This window comes from Podarcis melisellensis (assembly GCF_964234715.1).
Source record: "Podarcis melisellensis genome assembly, chromosome: 5".
Classification (NCBI taxonomy): domain Eukaryota; kingdom Metazoa; phylum Chordata; class Lepidosauria; order Squamata; family Lacertidae; genus Podarcis; species Podarcis melisellensis.
Window position 1 is genome coordinate 4,672,609 of NC_138537.1, and position 16,298 is coordinate 4,688,906.

The 16,298-nt window shown below is 46.2% G+C and overlaps 1 protein-coding gene and 1 long non-coding RNA gene across 2 annotated transcripts in view; one reads left to right on the forward strand and one right to left on the reverse strand.

The window, feature by feature from the left end:
- PDE6D (phosphodiesterase 6D) overlaps positions 1 to 10,170 on the reverse strand; it is a 28,401-nt gene extending 18,231 nt beyond the window's left edge. Inside the window, exon 1 of the mRNA XM_081911432.1 lies at positions 9,973 to 10,170. Within this exon, the coding sequence (XP_081767558.1) occupies positions 9,973 to 10,025 (53 nt within the window). The 5' untranslated portion in view covers positions 10,026 to 10,170. The remainder of the gene's footprint in view (positions 1 to 9,972) is intronic.
- The window catches only part of LOC309370059, a 191,802-nt gene that overhangs the window by 140,156 nt on the left and 35,348 nt on the right, over positions 1 to 16,298 (forward strand). The window lies entirely within an intron of this gene.

A 16,298-nucleotide genomic window follows, 5' to 3' on the forward strand; every position in this document is an offset into this window, starting at 1 on the left:
CTGAAAAGGGGCTTCTGAAAGTTAAGAAGCTGATCGTTTCTGCTGCTGCCCTACTCACAGAGCGATAGAAGCCATCTGCAAGCGAGGAAGAGAGAGGAAGTCAGAGACTGAGAGAATGGTCCCTGAGCAGAGTAGGCACAGAGCAAATGGGAGAAAGATGTGCTGGGAACTAACCGGTGCCAGAATGCTGTTGGTCACCGAAGGCTCAAAAGCAAGGTGCGTTCCTCAAACCTTTGTTTGTGGGACAAGCCATTCAGAAGTTTGAACTGACACTTCTCCGCTCTGTCTTCAAAACAGAACAGGGCACTTGCGCTGTAGTCAGCCTTAGCTAAGCTCACACTGTTTCTACAACGTCCAGGGGGAATGGGGCATCTCCCAGGCATTGCTGTAGTAAGCCATTCACAACCAAGGCAGGCTCATCCTGTCCTTAGAACGAACGACACACAGAGAGACATTTAGTCCTTGCAAGGTTAATGCTGCAGGTGTTAAGCATTTCTGCGAGAGGCAAAACAATATGTCAAGAGCGAGACTGCTCCCAAGAAAGCGACTGCGCACTGTAGTCCTTATTTATGAACCAGCCCCTATCAGACGTTTCTGGTGCCATGCCAACCCTGCTGCCTTACACATTCCTGAACAGCGTGGCCGTTTGTTCCATGTACTACAGACTGGGAGTTGTGAAGGAAACAAGAGCGCGGAGAGTCCCCCTCTGCCAACAGCCCCCTTGAGAAGCCAGGAGCTAGAGAAAGAAAAGCCTCATTCTGCAGGAGAAGGAGCACAGAGGGGAGTGACTAAGACGCTGGCAGGATCTCACGCCCCAGCTCTGGCTGGCTTGCTCCAAGTCTCATCCACAGAGGGAAAAGGCTTGCCGTGTGCAAATGCTAGCCACAAATGGAAATATGAGGGTGGGGGCCCTGTGGCCCTCCAGATATTGTCGGATTACAACTCGCATAAGTCCCAGCCAGCATGATGAATGGTCAGGTTGGGTAGATGTTGCTGGACCACAGGTGCTCTAGCCCTGTATTACATTTTAGGCCCCCACCCGAGTGCTCTGTCACTCTACCCTCACCCACCCCCGGAAGATCAATTTAAAGAGCTTGAAAATTGCAGGTGGGAGTAATTGGAGAGCTCACTGATGCTTCTCACACAAGCCATCTGTCCACCGTCATTCCACAGAGAATTGCAAAGTACTCCAACTGAGCAAATGCTATTCAGCTTTACCTTCGGAGTTATTCATGTCCCCTTCCCCCTCACAACACAGATTCTATTTAGTAGTCATTCAAACAGCAAACATGCTCATTTTGAAGTGCACTTTGGAAAATATTATTTACACCTTCTAGTACAACTGCGATCAATATCAACACATTACGGCGCACATGTCTGAAGCAGTTTACAGCACCTCGAAGCTATTAGCCTGCATATGTCTCTCCCGCACCCAAGCAGCCACAGGGATGGCTTTAGGATGAAGCAGCCTGTCTGCTCAGGGCACCGGAGTTTTTGCTCTACATCAAGAAGTAAATGCAGCCTCTCCCAGCAGCACACCAACCACAGCAGGAAATGAGTCTGTTTCCTGCTTGGCAGGGGGTTGGACTCGATGGCCCTTGTGGTCTCTTACAACTCTATGATTCTGTGATTCTATAACCACTGTGGGCACAGCTTAATTTTCAGGAATGGGGGGTGGGGCAAAAGAAGTGATTGCAGCACCCAATACAACAGTATGTGGGGTAGAAGGGGCAGGGCAGAATAATAATAATAATAATAATAATAATAATAATAATAATAATAATAATAAATTTTTATTTATATCCCGCCCTCCCCAGCCGAAGCTGGGCTCAGGGCGGCTAACAACAATCAAAATAGTCCAACATTCTAAAAACATTCATTATAAAATTAATTAAAATCAAATTAAGATCCTGGAAACATTAGGAAGGGGATTTATCCTGTGGCCAGGTGAGAAGCATGAAAGGGCTAAGAGACACAAAGTGGGGACCTCTGTCTCGGTGGCCACAGAACCACACTGCATGGGCCACATGTAGAAATGGAATACCATTCAAATATCCAATCCTAGCTGTCAAAGCTCCCTGGTCCAAGCTGGCAACTCCTGGTCATCCAGCCATTTCTTTGCCTGCCTTCGCCATTCCCTGCATGGCCTTAAACCTCCTCAGGCAACTCAAGTGAGCAACTCTGTGTCCTTGGGAGCGAGGAGTCGGCAGAATCTGCTTAATTCAGTTTTTGCTAATATTTTGGGAAAGGGCATTATCTGCTTTATTTACCAGGCGTATGCTCATAGCAATCATCAGAAGCATTTCCGTCGGGCACTTTAGTGGAAGACTTATGTCAGATTAAAAGCTCAGCTTTCCTATGAGCTGCTCTTTGGCAGGGGCTTGCCTTGAAATTCAACCATAGCCGAATCCTCTGCTTTTCAAAGGAGGGGGCATTGTTCACTTAAAAAGTCCAATCCTGCACAGATTCAACGCCCCGCCCCAACCCTACCAGGGTGGTGGTGGTGAACCATGCAACTCCCATTCTTTTCCACTGCACTCCCCAGATGGACGTGCCAAGGTTCTGCCTGCTCTACCTAAAAACTTCCCAAAATTTCAAATAGTTTTTGCCGTCTCACAGGCATGTTGCATACAGCAGTCACAAGCCAGAGCGCCCTATTCAAACAAACATTCACTTACCACACAACCCATATATTCAGAAACAGCTCAAATGGCATGAGCTGAATGGAAGCTCCTGCAGCCAATCGGAAACCTTGGTTTGTGAACGGTTTCAGGAATCAAACGGACTCCCGGGACAGATTAGGTTCGAGAACCAAGGTACAACTGTATAAGACTGAAGCTTTTTGTTCAGTGTACAGACACAGATGATGAAACAAGGAAGCACCATAGCTCTGTAAAGGGTGCACACACTTCAAAGGCAGATGATTCAAGGTTCAATCCCCCGGTCTCAGTACTAGTCTGAAAGACCTCTGCCCAGAACCTTGGATCCAGAACCAGACCAAGAATCGTATCAGGCAGCTCCTTACATCCATAAGGATGTTATAGTCTTGGTGAATACTGAATCCCAAATTTTGTGTCTGAAAATTCAAGACCCAGACTGCTGAAAGTTGACAGACAAGCTAAACATGAAAATCAGCGCTCACTAACACATGCCTGAAATATATATCTATTTTTGGGTTATCACAGAATTCAGTGTGAGCTGGTGAGCATATGATCCAAATTAGATTGTGCCAAAATTCCAGGTGTGCGTGCACAAACATCCATGGTGGTGGTATAAAGGAGATAAAAGCGGATCAAAAACAGCTGTGGAAAAGAGCCAAATGTTTAAAAAGATGACAGCTGTACGAGTGGTTATGTTCCCAAATGCATTCTGAGAATCTCAGTCTCTTCATCGAGGAATCCTTGGAAGACTGCTTGGATTGAGGTGCCTTTTCTTGCAGCTCATCGGCAGTCTAAGAAGCGCATATGTCAGTCCTTTGAGAAATGTCTCTCCCTTGCCCTCACACCCAGACAGCATTGGGATCATACCCACTGGTGCCTCCGTCTCCCTTCTACTGTGTTTGAGGAACTTAAAAACACAATCATGTTATTTCCCTCCCAGCACGACTTCTTCCACTTTGGTTTTCTTCCAGCGGGGGCTACTTCCAGTGTTGGGAGAAAGAGGCTGGGGAGAGGCAGTTTCGGGGGAAGGAACAGAACTCCTCTTCCCAGCTTCTCACACTGCACTTTCAAACCCACCTTTGTAGGGATTCTCAGCAGCAACCAAATTCTGCTATATGAGTCTGTTGCCAACACTTCCCATTTTGGCCTTAAGAGGCTGACCCGTGGATCCAGAAACTGTATTTTGAATCTTGACTACACCATGAACAAATCAGCAAGTCACATTTGGTCAGGCTCACCATCTAATTGCAATATGGGGATAATATCAGCCTACCTTTTTGTTCTGTTGTAAAGCTCACCATAATATAGTCTGCATGAATCACTTGAAACACTCAAAAGCACTATAAAGGTAAAGGTAAAGGTACCCCTGCCCGTACGGGCCAGTCTTGCCAGACTCTGGGGTTGTGCGCCCATCTCACTCAAGAGGCCAGGGGCCAGCGCTGTCCGAAGACACTTCCGGGTCACGTGGCCAGCGTCACATCGCTGCTCTGGCGAGCCAGAGCTGCACACGGAAACGCCGTTTACCTTCCCGCTAGAAAGCGGTCCCTATTTATCTACTTGCACCCGAGGGTGCTTTCGAACTGCTAGGTTGGCAGGCGCTGGGACCGAGCAGCGGGAGCGCACCCCGCCGCGGGGATTCGAACCGCCGACCTTTCGATTGGCAAGCCCTAGGCGCTGAGGCTTTTACCCACAGCACCACCCGCGTCCCCCCAAAAGCACTATATTAAAGCTAAATATTAATACATAGTAGTAGTAGTAGTAGTAGTAGACGTATTGATATTGGAGGATGCTCAACCATTTCCCTATGCAGGTCAGAAGCTAAACACACAGTTACACAGACAGATAAACACATGTGTAAGTGGTTGCCTGCCTGAGGCTGTTGGCTAAGGAATTCCATTTTTAGGAACCAATTCAGTTGTCAGTCTTGTTTAACATCTGTAGCACGCAAAGCTCATGGCTATACTTCAAAAATAATTCAGGATTTACACACAGTAGAAAAGAGAAGTATGGGGATCACGCACTGGCCAGATGGCTATAGGTGCAACCTGTGTATCTTACAGAAGGCATCCCAAGCACCACCATTCACAGAACACCAGCTGCATGTAGGAGGGACAACTTGACCCACATTTTGCAGGGAAGATTGGTCAACAGGAAGAAATTTAAGATGCCTACAGAGTCATTTTACCAGAATCTCAACCAGGTGCACAATCAGATTCTTCAGGTCACTTGGCAGGACCATACAGAGAATTGAGTTTCCACAAGGTGAGAGAACTCGACCAGGGCAGCCTGCTCACCTAGCTTGCACAGACATAGCCGGAATACGGCAGTCGGAAGCAACGTCCAGGCTGAAATCATTGAAATGACTGGGAAAATCCAGGTGTATGGCAATCCATGTTAGAAGTCTACATTTTGCTTTGCTTTTCTTTCTTTCTTTTTTTGAGATTCTTTTCACTTTTTGAAATATGGCAACTCTAAGAAAGATAGCAATCAAGGATGAGCTGGCTGTAGGAACCCGCACTTCAACAGCTACCAGCCCGCAATCTGACCTATTGGCAAGTTCTTTGCTTCCTTATAAAAAGGAGCCAATTCTGATTCACACACAGCTGTTTATTCAGACCTAGCACACACCAGGGCACCATCCCATGCACGGATCTGCTCTCAGGAGGCACACTTTTGTGGGTTAAATTGTGCATGTGGCAGTGGGACAACATGAGTGGTTGCCCACAGGCTGGTGAACAAGCAAATGACCACACAACTATATTATTTTACATAATTTTTATCTCCACCCTTTAGCCCCCATCTCCGACCCCACTGAAAGGCTCCCATACTCAGGCTCAGGATACTGAACAAAAGCACACAACCAAACTGTCCTCAACTCTTCTGAACCCACATCTTCTCTCTTAGAGCAAAGCCCGACTAAGCAGATCCAAAATACCACATCCATAAATCCCATTAAGTGAATATTTAAATCCATGGAGTCTGGGCCAAACTATTCAGGCCCAAGGTTTATTCCCACAGAACATCGCTGCATTACTACTGTTACAGGAAGGAAATCACTGTCCAACATGACTGAGTCAGAGGGTGGATTCCCTCAGCTATGTCTATATTCATCATGTCTTGAAAGAAAACTTCCTGAGCGATGCAGAAGTAAATAGAAGCAACTGCGAGAAAGTTTAGAGGACGGTGGCATCAACTACACAAAGAAGAGTTCTGGAAATGCCTGAGCTGGGAGGGTAGTACAACTCTGGAGTCTCCCACCCAACATTCCTGAAACCTCCTGCTTTGAAAAAGCCTCCACTGGCGGCAGAGGGAAAAGAGAAGAATCAAGCTTATCCAATCCTCGCTAATGTCACTTGCTTCCAAAGAAATTGGGTGAGAGAGGAAAAAAATCAAGGGTGGTTGACACCACTTAATTTCTGGAGGGAGAGAGAACTGTCAAGGCTCATAACTGCTTGGAACTTGCCTCATGTGACCTGGAAGCGCTTATGTCAGATGTGTGGCATGCTGCTGTTTAGTGGTACAGTACTCTGCCTGCTTGCAATTTCACATTTCAGAGCAACGAGCTCTGGCACCAAAAAGGGGAAAGGATGGAAAAGGATGGATGGACAAGCACAAAGATTTAAGGTAGAAGTGAGCAACCCGCGGCCTTCCAAAAGTTGCTGGGCACCAACTCCTGCCCCAGCTAGCATGGCCAAAGGTGAGGGAGGATGGGAGCTGATGTCCAGCAACTGCAGCAGGGACACAAGTGCCCACCCCTGATCTAAGGCAAGGGAGAATGTGAAAGCTCGGTGAACAGCCTTTGCTTCAGCACAGCTGAACTGCAGAGAATATACTGGTGGCTTTATCTCTTCTCTCAGGGCATGGCTTGCTTTCCAGGAGTACAGCGTCAGACTCAAGAGGCTTCCTATCAGAAACAGCTTTGTTGGACAGCTCCACCGAAGCCAAAAGGACCAAGGTGGGCACACTGCAAGGACACCAATCCTGACATGGAAAAGCCACAGCACAAATACAAAAATCACAGAGAAGCAATCACATCAGGAAACTTACAAAGTAAGGCTTTGGCGTTAGCAATCTCTCACTGTTAGGAGGGGGGGGGGTGATGGATGTGAGAAACTTCTCTCAGTCCCCAGATAAGGAAGGTTCCCTGGCACTATTTTCAAAGGACACCTTGCTGGCAAGGAACTCAAAATGTGGTCTTTAAACTTTCATCAAGCCTTCAGTTCTTGCTGACTATGAATCTTCTCAATCTATCTTGTCCACACCTCCCTAGCTCTGAAAAACATCAGGAAACAGGGGCTCATAAACAAGGGCTCAAGAAATTGGTAACCATGATGCAGAGTCTCATGTAGTATCCTGGGGCCTACATGGCAAGTTACAGCTTTTTCCTCTACAAGCTAGTTCTTAGTTCTCATAACCAGAAGAAAAATAATGAGCCACTTCTGCTAAAAACTGAGGTCTGGCCTTGCAGGTGAATTTCACAGTTACTAGATTGCCCTAACATTATACTAGTCCACCAACTGACCAGTATACTGGTCCATCAGCTGAATATCTTTTGCAAAGTTTTACCTCTTGGTCACCTGGAAGAAATTCTAACTCATCATAGGTGACCAGGTGGCTATTTAGAAGCCTAGCTGACCATGCATCCAACCAAGTTCCTAAAAAAGAAAAAACTAATAACCCCGTATATACTGCAAAGTGAAATAACTATTGAAAAGTCAGGGTAATTTCAAGAGCAGTTGCAATGAAATGTGCCTCTGCCAGCTGGGAGTGAATAAAAACTCTTAGAGACATTAGAGAAAGGCCGCAAGAGTTTCTCAGGAAAGTTATTTACCCAGCGTTACTGAGCCACTCCCTAGGGATACTGACCTCTGCCCTAGAGAAGAACCATTGCACTCCTCCAATTGTCCTTTTTCCAGTTGTGAACACCAAACAAAAACAGACCGCCACAAACACAATTGGGGTAGAACACAGGTTGTGCAAAGCATACCAATCAAGTACAGGGTCCTCAGATGAGGCTCTGCTTCAGCCAGGAAGCCTGTGTTTGAAACTTCCCGCAGTTTAGTAAGCTCATTTGAGCCCACTCTGCGTGTGATAACAGTCCCCAGGCTGCCCAAATGTGCTGTGTTCATACTCAAAAGCAAGCCAGAGAGGCATGCCGTCCACCTCCTGCATTCTTGGCAACACAAACCATACTGGCCAGAGTTCCCATTGGAGACAAAGTACCGAGCCCCACAAATGCCTCCTTCTACAAACTACAGACACTCAGTTCTAATGCATGGCACCTCCCTGAGCTGGAAGTCTGATTGCTTTATACTACCACCATTCAAAACAAGTGGCACCAAAGACAGCAGGGAGGGAGAAGCTTTTGCCTGCAGGCCTAACCAGGCCCACCAGTTCTCTCCTTTCGGCTGCACCCACCTACTTGATACCGAATATCACACTTGGCGCCAGGTGTAACCAGTGCTCCTGTTTTTCGGGTGGGAAAGGTGCTGGCTCTTATCATGAAGGTGTTACAGTAAGTGCCACATTTTTAACATTTGTGAGGAAAGGTGCTGGTGTAGTGGTTCAGAGCGGTAGTCTCATAATCTGGGGAACCGGGTTCGCATCTCCGCTCCTCCACATGCAGCTCCTGAGTGACCTTGGGCCAGTCACACTTCTCTGAAGTCTCTCAGCCCCACTCACCTCACAGAGTGTTTGTTGTGGGGGAGGAAGGGAAAGGAGAATGTTAGCCGCTTTGAGACTCCTGAAGGGGAGTGAAAGGCGGGATATCAAATCCAAACTCTTCTTCTTCTTCTTCTACCTCATACCCTTATGTGCTGCCAGCAAAAATAAAGTACCTGTTTATGTGATGCTGACACAAAAGCTTTGTTCCTATACCATGTAAAAGAATGAATTTTCCCTCTTTCTTCCCCTCAGACCCAAGCTGCCTCTAGCATTAGCATCTCACTCTGAAAATGACTGATCTGCTTGAATGATTCTATGACTTGAAAAGGGAGACTGTGCGTGGTCTATTGTTGCCCAAGAAAAATCTTTTAATAAAAGCATATTATATATACATATATATGGTGCTAGGTGGAAGGCAGATAAAGGTGTGCCTGCGACAAAGTGCATAGCACTTTGCAAACACTGGCAGTCAGCTGACTGTCGTGCAGGATGTTGTAGGCATGCTTTCTGCATTTCTCTCTCTCCTAGGTATATGATGGTAAAGAAACAGGGGGCAGAGAGAGAAGTGGCCATAGCTACTAATAGGTCAAGCCTAGGCACACTTACTCAGAAGTCCATTCCTGTGAGTTTGATGGGGCTTACTCCTAAGTAATCATACCTAGAACCGCAGCCCAAGACAGCTGTCATTTGAAAGTACAAATTGCTGGGTAAACGAATTACCACCTCTCAGATGACGCCGAGTTGGGCCCATTTGCTCAAGTGCTCTGGAAGCCCTTTCCTGCAATGCACCCATTCCTGCTCTTGGCACACTATGATCTGGATTATGTGGGTTAATCCCACAGAGGCTCCCATCTATAGAATCTTGCAATGGAGGAGGATAGGGCCAGAACCGCAGCTTCTGGCTCTTTCCAGATCTCCAGTTCTTCTCCTATATGGAAGGCTTGCAAACTTGCCAAGCTCCAGGGCCCGCTGGCGCCAAGCCACAAACAGACACGTCAATGTGCTTCGGAAGCTTACCGCAGACCCCTTTCCAGCAGACTAAAACTGAGGAGCATCTGTAACAGAGGGAAAGTCCCCATCTCACATTGCCCATAGAGAGTGCATAAGGAGGAAGGCTTGCTGCAGACATAAGACCATTCCCAAAGACACAAAACCGGCTATTGGCGCTCTCTCCGTGCCAGGAACACCTTAAATCACACCCAAGTATATTCCACTGACTCGCTGAACACCCCCAACAGGAATGCCCCATTCAACCCAATACTTGCACACACCTACAAGGGAACATTTACACACCCAGCTCCCCACGCCCCGGCCAATTAAGTCCTGCAAGTGCATATCCCTGCAAGCAGACCACCCCATCTACACCAGTTAGGCGTACCAGACACAGGGCTGCAGAATTGGCTGGGACCCCGGCGGTCATCTAGTCCAACCCCCTCCAATGCAGGAATTTGCACACCCCGTAGTTACAACTCTTGACGCTCCGTCCGAATATCACGCCCCCGTGCATGCATTGCTTTCCCCCTCCCCGCGCCAAAACTGCCTATAGTAATATTTAGCCATTACCGTATTTCCCCGTCTGGCGCGCCCCCCGCAATCTCTCTACCGTAATTACCCCCCTTCCCCGCCCCCCCCAAGCCAGGCCGGATACAGCTTGAAGCCCCTCAGGATTTCCTTGGCGCGCTCCTCCTCCTGGCCCGACATGGTCCCGCTCCTCGCGGCTGGGCTGGGCGCCCCCCGGCCCGGCCTTGAGCTCCCGCTCTCGCTCCCTCACGGACCTGGGCGGGGGCGTCGGAAGGAGGCGAGAGCGCGCCGGCCCGGACCCCGCTGCGCCCGCCGCTGAGCCCAGACAGACCCACCAACCAACCAACCCGCTTTGGTCCCGGCTGGCCCCGCCCAGCCAGCCAATCGCCGCCCGCCGGCTCTCGCCCCTCCCACCCGCGCGCGCGACTGGCAACGCCGGTGACCAATCCACGGGCTTAGCGGCGGTGGTGCCCCGCCTCCCTCGCCGCTGGTCGCTAAGGTAGGGACGCCTGACTGACTGACTGCCCCACCGGCGGCGGGGGAAGACGGGTGTCGCAGCAGGACAATCTTAGGCGTAAGGCGGGCGCGCCGTCCCTCCCGCGAGGAAAGCGGCCGCCCCTGGGTGAAGAGCGCCCCCTGGCGGCCGGATCTGCGGGTCGCGCTAGACACGCGGGCATCCTTCACACGTTACGCGCTCATCGCGTGGGTGGCTTTACGGTAGTTGTGAGAGACTGTGGGTCCAGTCCTGTGTGGGTCTCTTTTCTTTCAAACCACACTTTTCAGAATAAAAATTTACTCCTGCCACAAAATATCAAGTATTTTTATATTTTTATATGCCACAACATATATATATTTTGATAAGTAATCGATTGGAAAATAGATAGATTGGAAAAGAAAAAGGAACAGCTTCCAGCTGTGCTGGATTTATAACACAGAACACAACTGTTTTATAATACTATCATGGGAAATCCAGAAATTATAAATTTATAAATTATAATTATGAATAAGTTTTCTCCAGCACTTTGTTTGAATGGCGATTCTGGGTCACAACTAGGATTGTCCTCAATATCACGGCTTCATGCTCTCTTGCTCTCATTTTGGAAAAAAAATCTACACATATTTTGCAAATAAAAAAACATTTCATTTGACTATACTAATTTTAAATGTTTTTTAAACCTTTTTGTGGGTTGCGGGGTCAGCTATACTGGACAATGACAGCAAAAAGAGCAGAGTCCTGTGGCGTTGGACCAGGCTAGCAAATTTGTGTTTTATATATAGCAGAGGCTTCAGCGGACTAAAGCTCCCTTCCTTAGAAGTTGAGTTCAGAGACTTTGTCTCGGACAAAGCAGCTGAATGTCAACCCACAAATTCAGAAGTTCAATAAGATTCCTATGAGGCAGAATGGAGAAGTGCTTTCTTACCTTATTTGTGTTAATAAGTCTTAGTAACCCTGAGTGAAATGATCACCACAAATTGTTGCCATGCAGCCGGGTTCCGATGAAACCATCACAGGCTATGCTTTTTGCTTCTCATAAGCATTCAAGTCTAATCAGTTTTCTCCTCTACACCCAATTTAGGAATGGGAGAATCCATCCAATTGGGTTTCTCTCAGTTTCTCATTTTTCCAATCTTAAGTTTCAGCTCTTCACAGTTCCGCAACACTACCAATTTTTTTAAAGCCCTGATTCTATGATTCTATGGTGAATTTCCCCTAATATACATGGAATCATAGAAATGTAGAGTTGCAAGGGACCCCGGGGTTCATCTAGTCCAACTCCTTGCAATGCAGGAATCTCAGCTAATGCATCCATTAAAGATGACCATCTGACTGAGGCATCTAATCATAAGCCTGCATTTTTATCAAAGCTTATATATTTCAATCAAGGCTTGTATTTTAAAATGAGCTTTAAAAAAAAAAGGATTTTCAAATGTTTCATGCCAGGCAGAAAGAACCTTGGCAATTCCTCCTAGACAAGGGGCCCCCTTGATTTATAGCAGGAAAAATAATTCTCAAAGTCGTTAAAAAAGAGGAAATTACAGACTGAGAGCAAGGACACTGATCCTGCATGTTACAGAAGATAAAAAAGGCTGAGAAAACACAATTAGGAATGGGCAAATAGTAAAATGATACCATGGGCCTCTCATTAGAGCAGTGAAAAAGGCAACTGGCTTGGCTGGAAGAATGAGAGCATTTTTGGGAAATCTTTTAAAGCTGTTTCTTTCTTAAACTAAGAGAGTTAAAGGGTAATAAATGCTGGGAAGAGCTAATGGGAGAAGCATCTAGCTGGCTGGGAAAGGAGGGGTGAAAGGAGGGGTGTAAACTGAAGAGGCTTCTTTTAAAGCTGTTTTTTACTGAGTTCCTTCCTTTTTACTTTGAGAAGCTTTATTCTTTTAAAAGGCTACCTATGATAATGTATGAAATATATTAGCTTAAATATATTGGCTTAAATGTAATTATGCAAAGGATTTAAGAAATGCTAGATTCTTAGAGTCATATTGCAATAGGAGACCAGAGGGGCAAATGAGCCCAGCCTCCTGCCAGACAGGAGACGCCATAGAGCACTCCTGATATATAGTTGTCAGGCCTTTTGTTTAGAAACCTTCAATGAAGGAGATCTTTCAATGTTGATGTGAACTCAAGATCCTTGACATCTGTGAAGATAAAAATTTAAGATTAACCATTTGTTTTAGAAGGCAATAGGGCAAGGAGGGCAAGAGGTGAGCTGGTAATTAAGATTCCTTGTTGAGACACATGTAAGATATATTACTACTTATTTGTCATTTATAGATGTAACAATATATAGCTCTTTGTGTTCCATATAAGGACAGGAGGATATGGGTGTATCTATTGTGATTGGTTCTAGCAAACAACCAATAGGAATTTCAACCAGGCTGATTGGACAGAGGCAGCCACAGGAGGAGCAAAGGGGGCTGGATTAAGGGAATATAAGTGCTGGCCAGAATGGCAGGAGGCAGGCCAGAGCTTGGTAACCATATACCACTGAGCCTCTCATTTATTTGTCTGACAAATAAATTATTATTTTAATTTCTCTATTGCTGCGTTGAATATTTCATTCCAGCTAAGCGTTAACCACAAGCAGAAGGTGCTACATGACTTCTACTTAAAAACCTCCAGGAAGGAGGTGAGAGGTGATACCATACCTTTAAATATATGAAGGATTGTCACCTGGAAGATGAAGCAAGCTTGTTTTCTGCTTCTCCAGAGGGGAGGACCAGAACCACATGGATTCAAACTGCAGGAAAGCATATTCCAGTTAAACATTAGGAATAACTTTCTGAAGGTAAGAGCTGTTTGACAGTGGAACAGATTCCCTTGGGGATGGACTCTCCTTCACTTGAGGTTTTCAGAGGTTGGGTAGCCACCTGTTATGGATTTGTTAGCTGTGACTCCTGCATGGCCGGATGGCGGACTTCAATTCTATGATGTTTGGTCATCTTAAAAACAAATATCCCTTTTTATTTTTGAGTGTGGTGCATGCAGCGTTTTTATACTGTCAAGCCATACATCCCACCCCATTGGATTTGCTCTTTCACAGAATTATAGGATTGTACATTCAACGCTTGTACTTGATTTTTTTTAAAAAAAATGATAATATGCACATTTTGGGGGGCATGTTTCTGTATATCTTTATTTGTAGGAATATTTATAAACTGCCACTTAAGATAAGAATATCAACAGGGTGTATAATAAAATAATAAAAACATCATAAGATTATAAAACCTTAGAGCACAAGTGATCCCAACACACACATTTTAGTGCCGGAGGGAAAAGCTTTTTCTTGCTGTTGAGATGCATACAGATAAATGGCAGAAACTCCCCCCCCCCCATATTTACTTGGACTGAGAGTTTTGATAATATACATATTTTTTAACCAAAAAAAGGCGTGGCAGAATTCAAATGGAAGGATATTGAGCTTTTGCCCTTCAAGCAAGCCAGAATTCCATTTCTCACATAGAAAACAGTCTTGTTGGCCCCCTGATGCTTTTACCCATTTACCCTGTTAGCAGGTCATTAAAAGCAGACAGTCTTCAAGAGCTGAGGGAGCTGTAGCAAAGCAGAGATACTTCAATTTCATCTCTGAGAGACCGATCAATGCTTGCTTTTGTCTTGCAACTGCTGGTCGATGAGCATCCATCTTTTTACTGAGCGAGGTGACCTTAGGAGCCCCGGAAGTCCTCGGAGGGCGCTTAGCCGTAGGATAGGACGGAAGCTGTTCTCTGAAATTAAAGGGATCAAGGCAGGGCAGGGCCCAGGCAAGACACTTTGCTGCCCGAGTTAAAAGGGCAAGGTGGTCCCCTCTCTCCAGTGGATTTGTAACTGGCTGACTGACCGAACCCAAAGGGTGCTCATCAATGGTTCCTCTTCATCCTGGAGAAGAGTGACTAGTGGGGTGCCACAGGGTTCTGTCTTATTCAACATCTTTATCAACGACTTGGATGATGGACTCAAGGGCATCCTGATCAAATTTGCAGATGACACCAAACTGGGAGGGGTGGCTAACACCCCAGAGGACAGGATCACACTTCAAAACGACCTTGACAGATTAGAGAACTGGGCCAAAACAAACAAGATGAATTTTAACAGGGAGAAATGTAAAGTATTGCACTTGGGCAAAAAAAAGGAGAGGCACAAATACAAGATGGGTGACACCTGGCTTGAGAGCAGTACATGGGAAAAGGATCTAGGAGTCTTGGTTGACTACAAACTTGACATGAGCCAACAGTGTGACGCGGCAGCTAAAAAAGCCAATGCAATTCTGGGCTGCATCAATAGGAGTATAGCATCTAGATCAAGGAAAGTAATAGTGCCACTGTATTCTGCTCTGGTCAGACCTCACCTGGAGTACTGTGTCCAGTTCTGGGCACCACAGTTCAAGAAGGACACTGACTAACTGGAACGTGTCCAGAGGAGGGCAACCAAAATGGTCAAAGGCCTGGAAACGATGCCTTATGAGGAACAGCCAAGGGAGCTGGGCATGTTTAGCCTGGAGAAGAGGAGGTTAAGGGGTGATATGATAGCCATGTTCAAATATATAAAAGGATGTCACATAGAGGAGGGAGAAAGGTTGTTTTCTGCTGCTCCAGAGAAGCGGACACGGAGCAATGGATCCAAACTACAAGAAAGAAGATTCCACCTAAACATTAGGAAGAACTTCCTGACAGTAAGAGCTGTTTGACAGTGGAATTTGCTGCCAAGGAGTGTGGTGGAGTCTCCTTCTTTGGAGGTCTTTAAGCAGAGGCTTGACAACCATATGTCAGGAGTGCTCTGATGGTGTTTCCTGCTTGGCAGGGGGTTGGACTCAATGGCCCTTGTGGTCTCTTCCAACTCTATGATTCTATGATTCTCCTGCCTAATCCCATGTGCTGGATGAACTAACTGACAGCTTAATCTTCTTTTCTGCTGGGATACTGTCCTGCACCACCAGACCCCCTGTTGCCTCTGCAACCAATCTTCCCTGAACATAGGATACGAACTGTTTGATACTGCTCTTTTTCGTTGCTGCACAACAACAACATTTGACTGGGTTGCCCCAGCCACACTGAGCGGCTCCCAACAAAAAATAGCAAAAACTTCCCTAAACGGGGCTGCCTTCAGATGTCTTTTAAAAATCACACAGCTGTTTATCTCCTTGACATCTGCTCGGAGGGGGTGTCACAGGGCAGGTGCCACTACCAAGAAGGCCCTCTGCCTAGTTCTCTGTAACCTCACCTCTCGCTCCAACATTTCTCTGATGAAAATAGCAATGTCCTATTCCATAATAAATAATTTTACTATTTATACCCCACCCATCTAACTGGGTTGCCCCAGCCAATCTGGGTGGCTTCCAACATATATAAAAATATATTTAAAAATACAGGGCTGCCTTCAGATGGCTCGGGGATCAGATAATTCCATATTCTCCAACATTTCTGTGATGAAAATAGGGACATCCTACCATACCCTCCAATATTTATCTGGTGATAATAATAATAATAATAATAATAATAATAATAATAATAATAATAATAATAAAATATCTTTATTGTCATTGCCCCCTCTCGGCGACAACGAAATTACTTGGCTGCTCCATCCACCCAGGTAAGGCACTCCACACAAAATCAAAACAACTATAAAAACACTAATTAAAACAATACAGTGTAATACAGCAAGGAAGATTTGATGACTTTCAAAGTCCAGGCTTCCCATTCAGGGCCGAGATCGCTCTGGAGAAGAAGCTGTTCTTAAGACGGCTCGTTCTTGTCTTCATCGTCCTGTATCTCCGTCCCGACGGCAGGAGCTCGAAGAGACAGTGACCAGGATGCGATGGATCTTTTACTATGTCCAGTACCTTCCTATGGCACCTTGTGGCATAAATCTGCTCTAAGGTGGAGAGTGGGCAGCCAACAATGCCTTAACAACTCTGCAAAATAGGGATGTCCTAAGCAAAGCAG